Below are 14290 nucleotides of genomic sequence, written 5' to 3'. Positions count from 1 at the left end.
CTTTCATCTTCCTGGCCTGGCTCATCCTTTTTCCTTCTATGTAACTGAGAAGGAGGGATTTGCCATTGCAGCCTTGGGCCACCAAATAGGACTTTCTTTTGCACCTGTGGCATACCTGTCAAAGAAACTGGATCTAACCATTCAGGGATGGGCGCCCTGTATTCACACCCTAGCAGCTACTGAACTTCTTATTTGAGAATCAAAGAAACTAACCTTTAGATCACCTATAGCTGTCTTCGCTTCTCATAACCTGTCACATCTCCTAACGAATAAAGGATTACAGACTCTACCTCCCTCTAGAGTTACCTCTTTCCAGGTAGCTCTAATAAAAGACTGCACACTCACTTTCCAATCATTTCCACCTATCAATATTTCTAACCTTCTTCCCAAACCAAATACTAATCACTCCCTATCCCACTTCTGCACTGAAACTCTAGAAGAACTATTGCCTCATCCTTCACATATACAGGAGGGCACATTGCCCCAAGCCACATACACTTGGTATACAGATGGCAGCTCCTTCCTACATGGAGAAGCCAGAAGGGCTGGCTATGCTATAATATCAGACACTGAGGTAGTAGAGGCACAGACCCTTCCTGCCCATACCACTAATCAAAAAGCTGAACTAATAGCCCTCACCCATGCTTTTCAACTGGCACAGGGACAATCCCTAAATACATATACAGATTCCAAGTATGCTTTCCACATCCTCCTGTCCCATGCTGCCATCTGGAAGAAACGTGGACTACTTATCACAAAGGGAGGATCAGTAACCAACACCAGATCATGGCTATGCTAGAGGCCTCCCTCCTCCCTGCAGCTATTGGGATCATCCATTTCAAGTCCCACCAGACAGATGATTCTATTGTCTCTAAGGGAAACAATGGAGCTGATGAGGCAGCTAGAGGTGCAGCCCTCAGGGGCCTAGACTCATCTTATTCTCCCTAGGGCATTCTTATACTAGTCTTCATCTCCACCCTCACCCTTTGACATCTGTCAAACTCTGTTATACCTTCACCAACTCTTTCATCCTAATAGCCAAACACTGTGGTCCTTTGTTAAAACTCACCAACAGCCCACTCCTGAAGACCTACATTTCCTAAAATCTATCACTGCTTCTTGTAAAATCTGTCAGACATCTAACTCCAACTCAAGGTATTGAGGCCTTTCTTTCCCACACATCAGGCTACAGGTTCCCTTCCTGGAACTGACTGGCAACTTGACTTCACCCACATGCTCACTGTCAGCTGTGTCAAATACCTCCTGGTCTTGGTGGATACCTTCTCAGGGTGGGTAGAAGCATTTCCCACGACTAATAAAAGGGCTCAGACAGTCTCTGATCTTCTCCTCAGAGAGATCATCTCTCGATTCGGTGTTCCGGTCTCTCTCCAATCAGAAAATGGGCCTAAATTTACCTCCCAAGTTTCTCAGATCCTATCTAAGGCCCTAGACATCCCCTAGCACTTTCACATCCCTTACCACCCTCAATCCTCAGGCAAGGTAGAAAGAACAAATCACTCCTTAAAAACTACTCTTGTTAAACTGTCACAGGAACTTCATCTTGACTGGGTAAAGCTCCTGCCCCTGGCTCTTTTCAGACTGTGAGGTCTCCCCAAGGGACCTCTCCTCATCTCACCTTTCAAACTCATGTATGGGCATCCAGTCCTAACTCCTGGCCTCTCACCCAAGCGCTCTCCCCTTCAAGATCACTTGCATACCCCATTACTTTCTCATCTCCATTCTCTCCTATGGAACTTTGCTGACCATCACCTACCTCGACCATACTCTGTTCCCTGCCCACTTCCTGTTAATATTGGAGACCAAGTCCTTTCATCCCCTCCAGGTCATCAGCCCTCACCCCTTTCTCCTAAGTGATTTTTACTCTTTGGTGTAAACCGTTCTTACTATCCAAAAGCAGATCAATTCTTTCACAGCCGTGGTACTTCAAAACCTGACCTCCTGACAGCTAAAGAAGGTGGTCTTTGCCTGTTCCTACAAGAAGAATGTTGTTTCTATGTCAACCCATCTGGGGTAGTGAAAAATAAAATCCAGGAACTACAGGCAGACATAAAAATTTCAGCAACCGTGAGACCTCCGGTCCTGGTATCTTTGAAAACCCCATATAGAAGTAGATCCTTCCACTCATAACACCTTTCTTGGTCGTCTTCCTGGTCTTATTATTCACTCCCTGTCTTATTAATCTTGTCTCTACATTTCTTCAGCAACAAGTACAAAGAATTTCTAACCAAACTGTTAATCAGCCCCTGTTACAGGATTGTCAGCCACTGCCCACAGACAATTATCAAAGGGATTCCGATGGTGAAAACCAGACATACCCTGGAAATTGATGATGTCCCTAAACAGCAGGAAGTACCTTAAAAGACACAACACCCCTATTTCATTTTCACCATTGGTTTCCCCTCTCTTTTCTCCCCTTCTTTTTATAATAACAAGAAGGGAGGCATGTTAGTACCAGGACACTCCAAGCCCTGGCCTAACAATGTGACACTTGACCTGCATTGTCAGGACAATGACCCTCAATCCCACAACCCACTTGGCTCAGTCCCCACCCTCACTGGTGTAGAAATTAGGAGGTCACCCCCTCCTTTCTCTCTCTCTGTTTTCCTTTTCTTCTCTCCCCCCTTTTCTCTCTTTCCTCTTCTCTGCCCTTCTACCCGCTTCACTGCCCCTCTACCTCTGCACAATAAACCTCTCCCACATGGAACCACCTTGGCCTGGTCTGCTGTTTGGTTTATCTGTTCAAAATATATATACTGTTGGGCGTGGTGTTGCAAGCCTTTAATCTCAGCACTCAGGAGGCAGAGGCAGGTGGATTTCTGAGTTCAAGGCCATCCTGGTTTACCACATGAGTTCCAGGACAGACAGAGCTATACAGATAAACCCTGTCTCGAAAAACAAAAAGACAAAACTATATATATATATATATATATATATATATATGTATATATATTGTTTGATATTAATTAATTCATAAAAAATAGGTTATAATACCCCCATAATTTCCTAGTTTCATTAACCTTTACATCTTAAGATTGAACTTTGTTTTGTTTTGGATTAATGGAATAACCAATCCCTTGGAGGTAAGTGAGTACATCAGCTCCAGTGCCTATTAATCCCTCAAAACTTTTTTCTTTAATTAGCAATTTAAGGTTAGGTTTCTTATTAGTAATAGATTGAACCCAGTACACATCAGAAGAACCAAAGCCATTTTTTCCTCTCTCACTCTTAACAAATTTGGAGGGCAGGGACTACAAAGGAACTAAAATAAGTTGAGCAATTCTTTTACTACCTGGCACTGCTATAATGCCTTGGGGGCATGCTGTGTTTACCAAGTACTGGCCAGATATCAGCCCATCAGACTGCATTAGCATTCTCATAAACCTATTGTGTAAAGAAGGAACTAGTGCCTGGGGATCTCCAAAAATGTTACCAGCTACATTTAACAGTCTATCCACAATTTCCTGAAACAGTTCATCAAGACATTATTTGATCCCAGATAAACACCCACTGAGATCTCCTTTCCAATATTGAGGGGTTAGATTTGCTTCTACCACTATAACATATAAAGCTTGTATAAAACGGGCAGCGGTTCAGTACTGTGCTATAGCTGTTTTTAACTCTTTTTGTTTTTTTAACTCTTGCAATTATTTCCACTATTTGATTTTTTTCTTAATTACAAGTATGGGTGAATTAAAAACCCTGAGCCTGTGATCAAACTGCAATCTGCAGCCAATGGAACACTGGCAGTTTAATGATAATTTTTAGGTTTCTCTCGAAACACCAGAGCAGAAACAAAACTTTGGAAAACAAAACTCAACCTCCAACAAACAATCCAGTCTCTCCAAAAACACCATGTGAATCACCCCCATGCTACTGAAAGACCCCCGTTGCCGGGGAAACACTCACTCGAGTACTGGGATGAGACAACACCCAACAATTCGGGAGAAACCATTCTTCATGCAATATGCATGAGGTTTAATCGGGGGAAAAATCGACATGTTGAGGACGAGCTCATAGGAGATTGACCCCTAAGCAGTTTCAATTGAGGGTTTTTAAAGAAACTAAGGAAAGTGGGGGGGAGTTTACAAAGCCAAGTAAACATTTCAGCTTAACTCTTACTGAACATTTACAGGCTGTCTTTGGTAAACATTCTTGGTGGGGATATGAGTAAACATCATAAGAGTGGGGATGATGCATTACAGTCCATCTCCTACAGAAGGGTTACAAGCTATTTTTTGGCAAACATCAGGCACCAGGGTGGTTTAAGATGAGCCAGTTTCCCTTCTGGTCAGCACCGGGTCGCCTTGGGTGCAGAGTCAGTGGACACCCCCACGGCCCCTAGAGGACTCTCCACACCATCTTAGGATCACTGGTGAGCAGAACACAACATCGGTTCCATTCCAATCGCATGTGACCTGAGACAGCATTAGGTAAGCAGAAATCTGGCTTGACCAGGGGCACTAGTCCCTTCAGGTTGGCGCCAGCACTGGGTCACCTCGGCACGGATTCTGAGCACACCACCACAACCCCTATAGGACTCTCCACACGATCTTATGATCACTGAAGAAATAAAAGATTTTTTAGAATTCACTTCTTTATAAAATGTTGGTGCCCTTGCATTTGGGGCATAGACACTCAGAACTGAGAGTTCATCTTGGTGGATTTTTCCTTTGATGAGTATGTAGTGTCTGTCCCCATCTTTTTTGATAACTTTTTGTTGAAAGTCTATCTTGTTGGATATTAGAGTGTGGGGAATTGCAGACTGGTCTCCAGTCAAGCTGAGATCTGAACCCCAATGATCATAATTCACCCTCATGACACTGTAGGCCTTCCTTCATGCTCCTAGAACTCCAGTCCCTGCTTAAGGCACCACCTCCCACAGCCCCCACAAGAGAAGCATGGTCAGTGGTCATGTAAGCAATGACCCAAGCTTCTGACCTTCAGCCTAAACTCCTCCCCATTACCTAGCAACAATGAAGACCATAAATAGGGGTGTTCAGCCCCACCACACTCTCTCACTCCTTTGTCCTCTCACTTCTCTCCCTTCTCTTTCCTCTTCCCTTTCTCTTTGTCTTCTTCTCTCCTCTCCTCTCTTCCTCTTTCCCTCTCTTCTTCTCTAACCTTCTCTCTCTCTCTCTGTCTTTCTCTCTTTCTCTCTCTCTCTCTCTCTCTCTCTCTCTCTCTCTNCTTCTTCTCTAACCTTCTCTCTCTCTCTCTGTCTTTCTCTCTTTCTCTCTCTCTCTCTCTCTCTCTCTCTCTCTCTCTCTCTCTCTCTCCCTGCATTTCTATAATAAAGCTCTTAAACCATAGAGTCTCTGCTCTGCTCCATCAAGGCCCGCTGCACACTCTGCTCATTGTTGGGAACTTCTTCCCTATTCCCGCTGTCCTGCAACCCTGGGATGGTAGCAAGGTAGCCCCAGGGGGGTCCCTGGTCAGGGCTGCCCCTTCTCCACCCCCCACCACGTGGGTCAGAGGCAATGTCTACCCAGGGCCGAGTGGAAAGTGCCTGGCAGTCTCCCCACGCCTGACTGACCAGAGAATAGAGAAACTCTGGTGGAGCGTAGGCATATTTTTCTTATCCCCCTTTTCCCCAGGGGCTCCCCTGGCCTCCCTTTTATTTTTTCCCAACATTAGAGTGGATACTCCAACTAGTTTCTTGAGACCATTTGGAAAAATTTTTTCCAGGCTTTTACTTTGTCACTAAGATGTGTTTCCTGTATGCAGCAAAATGCTGGATCCTGTTTATGTATTCAATCTGTTAGCCTATATAGTTTTATTGGGCAATTGAGTACATTGATGTTCTGAGATATTAGGGACCAATGATTGTTATTTCTTTTGTTGTTCTTTTGTTGTTATAGGTGGAATTATGTTTGTGTGTTTCTCTTCTTTTGGATTTGTTGTGAAAAGATTAATTTCTTGCTTTTTCTCAGGTGTAGTTTACCACCTTCTATTGGAATTTTCCTTTTATTATCCTTTGTAGAGCTGGATTAGTGTAAAGATAATGTTTAAATTTGGTTTTGTCTTGGAATAACTTGGTTTCTTCAGCGATGACAATTGTCAGTTTTGTTGGGTATAGTAGCCTGGGCTGTCATTTTTGTTCTCTTAGTGACTGTATGACACCTGCCCAGGATCTTCTAGTTTTCATAGTCTCTGGTGAGAAGTCTGGAGTAAATCTGATAGGTCTGCCTTTAGCTATTGCTTGACCATTTTCCCTCACTACTTTCAATATTCTTTCTTTGTTCTGATCACTTAGTGTTTTATTTATGATGTTATGAGATGAGTTTCTTTTATGGTTCCATCTGTTCAGTGTTCTGTGGGCTTCTTGTATGCTTATGGGAATTTCTTTCTTTTAGTTAGGGAAATTTTCTTGTATAATTTTGTTGAGGATGTTTGCTAAACCCTTGAGTTGGGAATCATCACTCTTTTCTATAACTATTATTCTCAGGTTCAGTACTTCTATTGTGTCCTCAATTTCTTGAAAGTATCTTCTACCTCTGAGATTCTCTCCTCTATATCTCATATTCTGTTGGTGGTGCTTGCCTCTGTGACTCCTGTTCTCTTCCCTAGGTTTTCCATCTCCAGGACTGTCTCCCTTTATGTTTTCTTTAATGTCTTTTTCTTTAATGTCTCTATTTCCATTTTTTAGATCCTGGATGGATTTTTTTTAAAGATTTATTTATTATATGTAAGTATACTGTAGCTGTCTTCAGACACTCCGGAAGAGGGAGTCAGATCTTGTGAGCCACCACGTGATTGCTGGGATTTGAACTCTGCACCTTTGGAAGAGCAGTCGGGTACTCTTACCCACTGAGCCATCTCACCAGCCCCTGGATGGATTTTGTTCTAATCTTTCACCTATTTGATTGTGTTTTCCTATATTTCTTTAAAGTAGTTTTTTATACCTTTCTTAAAGTCCTCTATCATCTTCATGAAATGAGAATTTAGATCTGAATCTTGCTTTATAGGTGTGTTTGGTATCAAAGATTTGCTGTGGTAGGATAACTGGGTTCTGATGTTGACAAGTCAAATTGGTTTGTGTTGTTCAAGTTCTTATGCTTGCCTCTCACCATCTGGTTACCTCTGGTTTTATCTGACCTCTCTGTCTCTGACTGGCATTTTGTCCTTCCTGTAAATCTGTGATCTTATGATCCTGTGATTCTCTGCTCCTGGATGTGTCCAAAAACCTGTGGAATCAAGCTGCAACTTGGCTGTGGGCTGCATGGGTATGGATCCAGTATGGAGTCTCTGTTCCTGACAGAGGTGGAAACATGAAGGGGAGCAGGACTCTGGCTAGGCAGTTTTCTATTTCTTTTAGTGGATGATCAACTTAATAATTAGAATTAAGTTGAATATACTTTACAGATCAAGAGAAAAATTCTATATAATTCCAATTACTAAATTAAAATGCAAAACTATAAATGCTATATTAAAGAAGTAAACTACATAGGACTGAGACTTTTTGAGTATAAAGCATGAAGTAAAAATGTTGTCAGTTATATTATTCTTCATAACTTCCAAGGATTAGTGTCACAAACAATGTAATAGTTTTCCCTCACTACCATCTGCCTGTTTTCATCACAAGCATTACTCACATAAGGGCTGATTTTCTTTCTGTACTTGATTTAATTTTCCTTTCAATAAATATCTTTTAAATCACAATTATATCACAAAATATATTAAGAAGATTTACTCCACAGTTTCATCTCATCCTTAAAGGAATGAGGCACGGAATCATAGCTAGCATAGGCAACACACTGACTTCCAAGCCACACTGGGAAATGAAGAAAAATTCTGCCCCACAAAAGGACCCTGCTTAAGCTTAGGTCATTATGAATATAGAGGACCTGAAATATGCATGGCAAAGTCTAAGCATATATGGTCCTGAAGATGAAAGACAGTGATAGAGTACTTGGTTAGTATATACTAACTACTCTGTTTAATTTGTAGACCAGAAATAAAGAAAGAAATTATGGACATATTTCAAATTGTTTATTCAAAAGAATTATGTGGGCTGGAAAGATTGATTTAAGGTCAAGAACACTTTCGCTGTTTTCTATGTAGAGTTCAGTTCTAAGCATCCACTTGGAGTTGCTCAATGTAAATCTAACTCCAGAGAATCTAGCACATACTTCTGACAGTTTGCTCTGTAGCAAGGCTGTCAGACAGATAGACAGACAGACAGACAGACAGACAGACAGACAGACACACACACACACACACACACACACACACACCAAACATTCACACGCATGCACATTCACAGAGAAATAGAGAGAAACAGAGAGACAGAGAGACAGAGAAAGAGAGACATAGAGAAAGAGAGAACACTAATGAAATACATCTTAAAACATAAAACAGAATCTTGCTCATGAAAAATAAACTTTTGTTCCTTAGAAATGGTTCAGTGGTTGGAAGTTCTTGTGTTTTTAAAGGATGAGTGTTTTGTTCATAGGACCCATGTCAAGTGCCCTACAACTGTTTGTAACACCAGCTCTACAGGATCAGACACCATCCCCTGGTCCCTATTGACACTGTAGTACCATGCACAAACTCAAAAATGCACATATATAAACATTTAAAAATAAAATTTTCCTGTAAGTATAAAATTTCAACACATAGATGATTAACAGAATTGGCATCCCAAATCTATAAATAACTTTCTTAAGTTATAAAAAGTATAGGGAGTTTGATGAAAATGTTATAATATATTTTATCAAATAAGTAAAATAAATGTCTTATATGCAAAAGGAATTATAACTGTGATATGAGGATTTTTAATTAATGTTTGGATATAATACACCCATATTATTGATAAGAGAAATGTACACATTCTTATGATTATCAGTAATACTTAAATTAGCTAATCAGGGGATAATTGATTCAAACATTTAGTCATAATTTGCAACTACCTAGAAGTAAAAGATTCCACATATAAAACTGTCTTCTGTTTCCTCCAGAATATATGTAGGAAAATATTGAAATGAATTTAAACCCAAAACCAGAGAAATTAGATATAAAATTTATAGAAACATAAAAAATGGTTCTTTATTTTGATATCAGTATACATTAAATTACTCAAAGGCATTCCAAATAAATTGGCCACTGTTAACCTCAATACAGTTATAGATGTGGAAGCATATAAGTAAAGATCACAAAACATTTAATGCATTCATTAATTAACAAGGTTGGTATCTTGAACAGCATTTCTGTTATCTAAACATGATTTATTTGCTTGGCTAACACAAAATCTGAGCCTAGCTAGTGATTACATTTTCAGTAAATGTTTGTAAAAGTCAAAACAACAGAGTTGATATCATTGTATATCATAAAGTTTATTACATATTCATTTGAGTTATGTTAGTTATTTCTCTCATTATTTTAGCTAAATATCTAGTAAAAATCATTTGAAGGAGGAAGATTATTTGGGGCTCATTGTTTTACACTTTAGTCCAATTTCGTGAATATATATGGCAATAGAGTTCTTCCACATCTGCACATAAGTAAGCAGGAAAAAGGAAATGGCAGGAAAAGGGAAATTGTACTATCTATTATCTTACTTAGTCTGAGATATAAGCCCTTGGGATAGAATCCTGCACCTTCAGGGTGCATCATTTACCCTCAGTTAAAAGCCCTATCAATATACCATAGAATATATATCCACTGGTTTATCCTAGTATTTTCAAATGTAGTCAGGTGGACAATAAAGTAGATACAAGAAAGAGTTAGAATGTATTACACCCAGTGAAGATTGATTCAATGAATCAATCAATCGATACTAATAATGCCAAATATAGCAACACAATTACTTTCCCCTTCATTATCATGCTTCCTAACTTTTTGTATCTTCTACATTTTTATACTATAACAAAAGACATAATTTACCTTTGAGACCACATAGTTAATTTCATATTCTGCAGGTAGACTCTTTCTCACTTATCATGTAAGTCATAACCAATTCTTATTTTAGAAAGACAAATGTTCACTGAGACAGGGGTTTTTTGTTTGTTTGTTTGTTTGTTTTGCTTTGCTTTGCTTTGCTTTTTAAGGAATGTAATCTCTGCTGGATTTCCTATGCTCCAGTTAATAGTTCTATACTCATGGATATTCTTGAAATACCTAGTGTATTCTGTAACTTTTTAAAAGGAAAGTGAGTGCATGAAGTTGTTAGTAGGAAAGCAAGTTCAGGAGGAATGTGGGTGGATTCAGTAGAGAGATATTACACATGGGTATGAAATGCTCAAATTATATTTAATTTCTTAATATGCATCAATAAATTCCAATAATCTCAATAATCTCAAAATATTTTGTTTATCAGCTAATAAATAACTTACCAATAATAAAATAAAAACAGTAATACTCTTAGTCAATAATTTTGTAGCAGTGATCCCTACAGAGATTGTCCATGTCTACTTTTTTCCTTCATAGAAGACCTAAGTCCAAGACAGTGATTGAAGTTTCCCATTACCAAGAAAAAGGGTGCCCCCATATACACATACACCATTAAACTTGAAACTCCTTATCACAGACATTTCCAAGGACTTGACAAAAAGTGGAACTCTACATCAAAGTTTGAAACTATGTGCCAAGGCTGAAGAAATGGCTTAGTGATTAGGAGTACTTGCTGCTTTCCCAGAAGTTATCTTCCCAGCACCATGATTGAACAGCTTACAACCACCAGAGTTTCTGCTCACAGTATCTAAAACACTCTATTGGCCACAATAGTTACTCACACCCATGTGGCATACATAATTATTCACAGACAAATGCCCAAATATGCACCCATTTCTAAAAGCAAAAGTACAGTGAGCTAGAGAGATCATTAGGTGCTAAAATTAGTACCTGTGCCACTAGAGGATCAAGATTCAATTCCCATCTCCTACTTGGTAGCTACCTACCATTTGCAACTCTAGCTTCAGAGCATCTGACACACTTTTCTGGCCTATATCGGGACTAGACCTATTCATGGTATTCTTATATACATATAGGCCAAACACCAAAAACAAATAAAGTAGAATTATATTTTTAAAATTCTGTGCTAAGATTCAAGGAAATAAATTCAAAGCAAGACAGATGAAAAACCAAGTTAAGTTCACTGAGTCTTTATATTAGAAGAAATAACATGCGTTTTATCTCAACAAAAATCCCATACCTTCACTTACTATAAACACGCAAGCCATCACATATCACACATCATAGAAGAGAAGCTGACCTACTAATAACTTTCTTCAGGGCCTCCTTCATATCCCTGTTCCTCAAACAATAGACAAAGGGATTCATCATTGGAGGAACTATTGAATACATCACGGAAGCCACAGCAATCTTCTTTGGTGAATCAATTACTTTTGAGGTAATGTATACACCAAGTCCTGTCCCATAGAACAAGAAAACAACTGATAAATGAGACCCACAGGTGGAGAAGGCTTTGTACTTTCCTTCTGATGATGGCATTTTCAATACTGTAGATACAATGTGAGTATAAGAAAAGATTATTCCAAACATAGGAACACCAGCAAAAATAAAAGCTGTAACAAATATCAGGATGTTGTTGATGAGGTTGTCAGAACAGGCAAGCTTCAGGATTTGTGCAATTTCACAGAAGAAGTGGAAGATTTCCAGGTCTGTGCAGAAGGACAAGTGCAGCACCATCAGACTATGCAGCAGACCATTTACAATACTAAAGAATAGAGAGAAAAGTACCAGAATAACACAGAAACAGGGGTTCATAAGGACTGGGTATCTTAGAGGATAACAAATGGCTATGTAGCGATCATAAGCCATTACTCCAAGGAGAAAACATTCAAATATTGTACAAACTACAACAAAGCAGGCCTGGCTGAGGCAGCCAGCAAAAGTTATCCTCTGGTCTTTTGTTTGTATATTCACCAACATCTTTGGGACTGTGATGCTGATTAAATACATGTCATTAAAAGACAGATGACAGAGAAAGAAGTACATAGGTTTGTGAAGATGGGAGTCACAGTTGACAGCCAACATTATAAGAAGATTTCCAGAAATGGTAATCATGTAAATGCTTAGAAAAAGACCAAAGACGAATGGCTGCAGCTCTGGGTCATCTGTGAGTCCACGTAGAAAAATATCCAAAACAACTGATTTGTTTTCAACTTCCATGTTACATATGAATCTTAAGGAAAGGGGGCAAGAAGTTATTGAAATACAGGAATGATCAGTAGCACTGTAAAATTAGATTTGTTAGAAAAGAACCTTATATATGCCCTAGTCTTTCCAGTTTATTCTTCTAATGAAACTAGGAATGTAACATGAGGAAATTAATTTGAAGGCAACTCCATCTAGTTTTTCCTACCTAACTATGACTATCTAGTAATGAATATCCAAAGTGAACTTCCTTTCACTATCATGACAAGAATTATAACACAAGTCTGAATAAAACTAAAAGTGATTGTATTTGAGAAAGGGGCACTCCTTTTTTTTCCGTGAGTGAAATTTTACATACCACTACAGAAGGATAACAATAAAAGAATGATCCAGATTGAGTTTCGGTAGAAAGTTTCATGGTAATAAATTCTGTACTGAGTTGATAATAGGAAGAAAAATGTGTACAATTTTTCTAATTGTCTTATGCATGATCCTCTGTTTCATCATGTTGATAATCTAAAAATACCTCCTTCATTTCTGAAAATTAGTCCTGTGGTCTGTATTTTTTGTCTATCCTCCAGAAAGGTGTATATATCTCACCTGTATGTTGTAAATGGAAGAAGTCTCTCTTAGAAATGCAAACAGAGTACAGGAAAGAAGAAGTTTCTAGTTAAAGATGAATTATCTCTGAACTGAGTACAAGATATTTCAAGATTTTTGAAATGCTGTTGAGTAGATCACAAGCTGAAGGCTTTATCTCTTAATCTCAGGAGACTTGATGTTCAAAGCTCCTCATTAGACAAACTACATAACTATTATTCTAAACCCATGAGTTCATATCCTTAAAGAGCAATACTAACAATAGTGGTGAGTTTTGAATAATTGATTCTCTTCTTCTGAAGACCAGTTGAACACAACTGAGTTTCCTCACACACTTTACAGTATTGCATTCATAAAATATAACACTGCTCTCATAAACTTCTTACATCATTTTTAAGGTTCTTTACAAACTAGAGGTTGTTTATTTTTTTCATGGTATCATTTAGCCTGGATATAATTCTATTTTTAGGAATATGTTTTATTTATATGTACACACTTATAGCTGTCCAAGTTTTCAACTATCATAAAAGTTTAAACAATGTTATCTTGCCTGTGCTTCATCTCTGTTGACTGAATGTTAACTTTTGTTCCTTCTCTGCTGTATATTTCTTTTCTGTTTCTTAAGATCACTGCTGATAGTAAGACAGTGTTAAAGAACTATAATCACTCAAATTGAACTTGTGAAACATGAATTTTTCACAATTGTTTGCAATTACTTTTCTTATGAAAGGAGACAATGTGTTTAATTTAGGGGTTTGTTTACTATTGCATTTTTAGGTTTTTTTTTTAAGTTTTAATTAAATGTTTTCCTTTTGGCTATTGTTCTGTTTAAAGCTGAACATTATTCATAGAGAAAGGAGGCATGTAATTAAGACCATTAAACCAAACAAATAATCAGCCTTATAACTCATCTCCTCAAGTATGCTTTCTGGAATGGAGAAAAAAAAAAACAAACATTCCACAGTACAGTCTTGTTCTTATTGAGCTACATTTCTAAGACTTCTGATGCATCTCCCTATACCCTGTCACCTCCCCACCCATATGTGCGTAGAATTTTAAAGATTTCTGCTCTACTACATTTCCTTATGATACGTCTAATGCCTCTTAGTTTTAGCTATCCCTCCCTGTATTTCTTATCTCATCCCTTCCCTCCAGATGATCATTTGATCCTCTAGATCCAGTCCAGTCCCTTCCTTCCTAATACATCCATACATATTCTATTTTCTCATTCTAGGGACATTTTCGTACCACCTAGTCCCTTACTTTATATTCAACTTTTATGCTTATACTGATTGCATGCTGCTAATCAAAGACTTAATAGCTAACATTCATTTAAAAAATGAAATACATATCTCTTTTTCTTTGTATATTATCACAATCAAGATAATTTTCTCTAGCTCTATTTACCTGCAAAGTTCATGATTTTATTTGTAATAGCTGAGTAATATTTTATTGCATTGATGTATTATATTTTCTTTATCCATTCATCCAGTGAGAGACATCTAGATTATTTCAAATTTCTGATTATTATGAATAAACAAACAATAAGCATAGT

The 14290-nt window shown here is 38.2% G+C and overlaps 1 protein-coding gene across 1 annotated transcript; it reads right to left on the bottom strand.

The window, feature by feature from the left end:
- Positions 1–11211: 11211 nt before the first annotated feature.
- LOC110328118 (olfactory receptor 7G2-like) lies at positions 11212–12165 on the bottom strand. Its single transcript, XM_021207486.1, has one exon. The coding sequence runs from the start codon at positions 12148–12150 to the stop codon at positions 11212–11214; it is 939 nt and encodes a 312-aa protein (XP_021063145.1). The 5' UTR covers positions 12151–12165.
- Positions 12166–14290: the final 2125 nt, after the last annotated feature.

The sequence above is a fragment of the Mus pahari genome, chromosome 10 (assembly GCF_900095145.1).
Source record: "Mus pahari chromosome 10, PAHARI_EIJ_v1.1, whole genome shotgun sequence".
NCBI classification, from domain to species: domain Eukaryota; kingdom Metazoa; phylum Chordata; class Mammalia; order Rodentia; family Muridae; genus Mus; species Mus pahari.
This window is presented reverse-complemented; position numbering and strand designations above follow the sequence as displayed.

Bases quoted from the DNA above. Each gene is read 5' to 3' on its own strand.
- LOC110328118 (XM_021207486.1), bottom strand. From the start codon at position 12,150: ATGGAAGTTGAAAACAAATCAGTTGTTTTGGATATTTTTCTACGTGGA.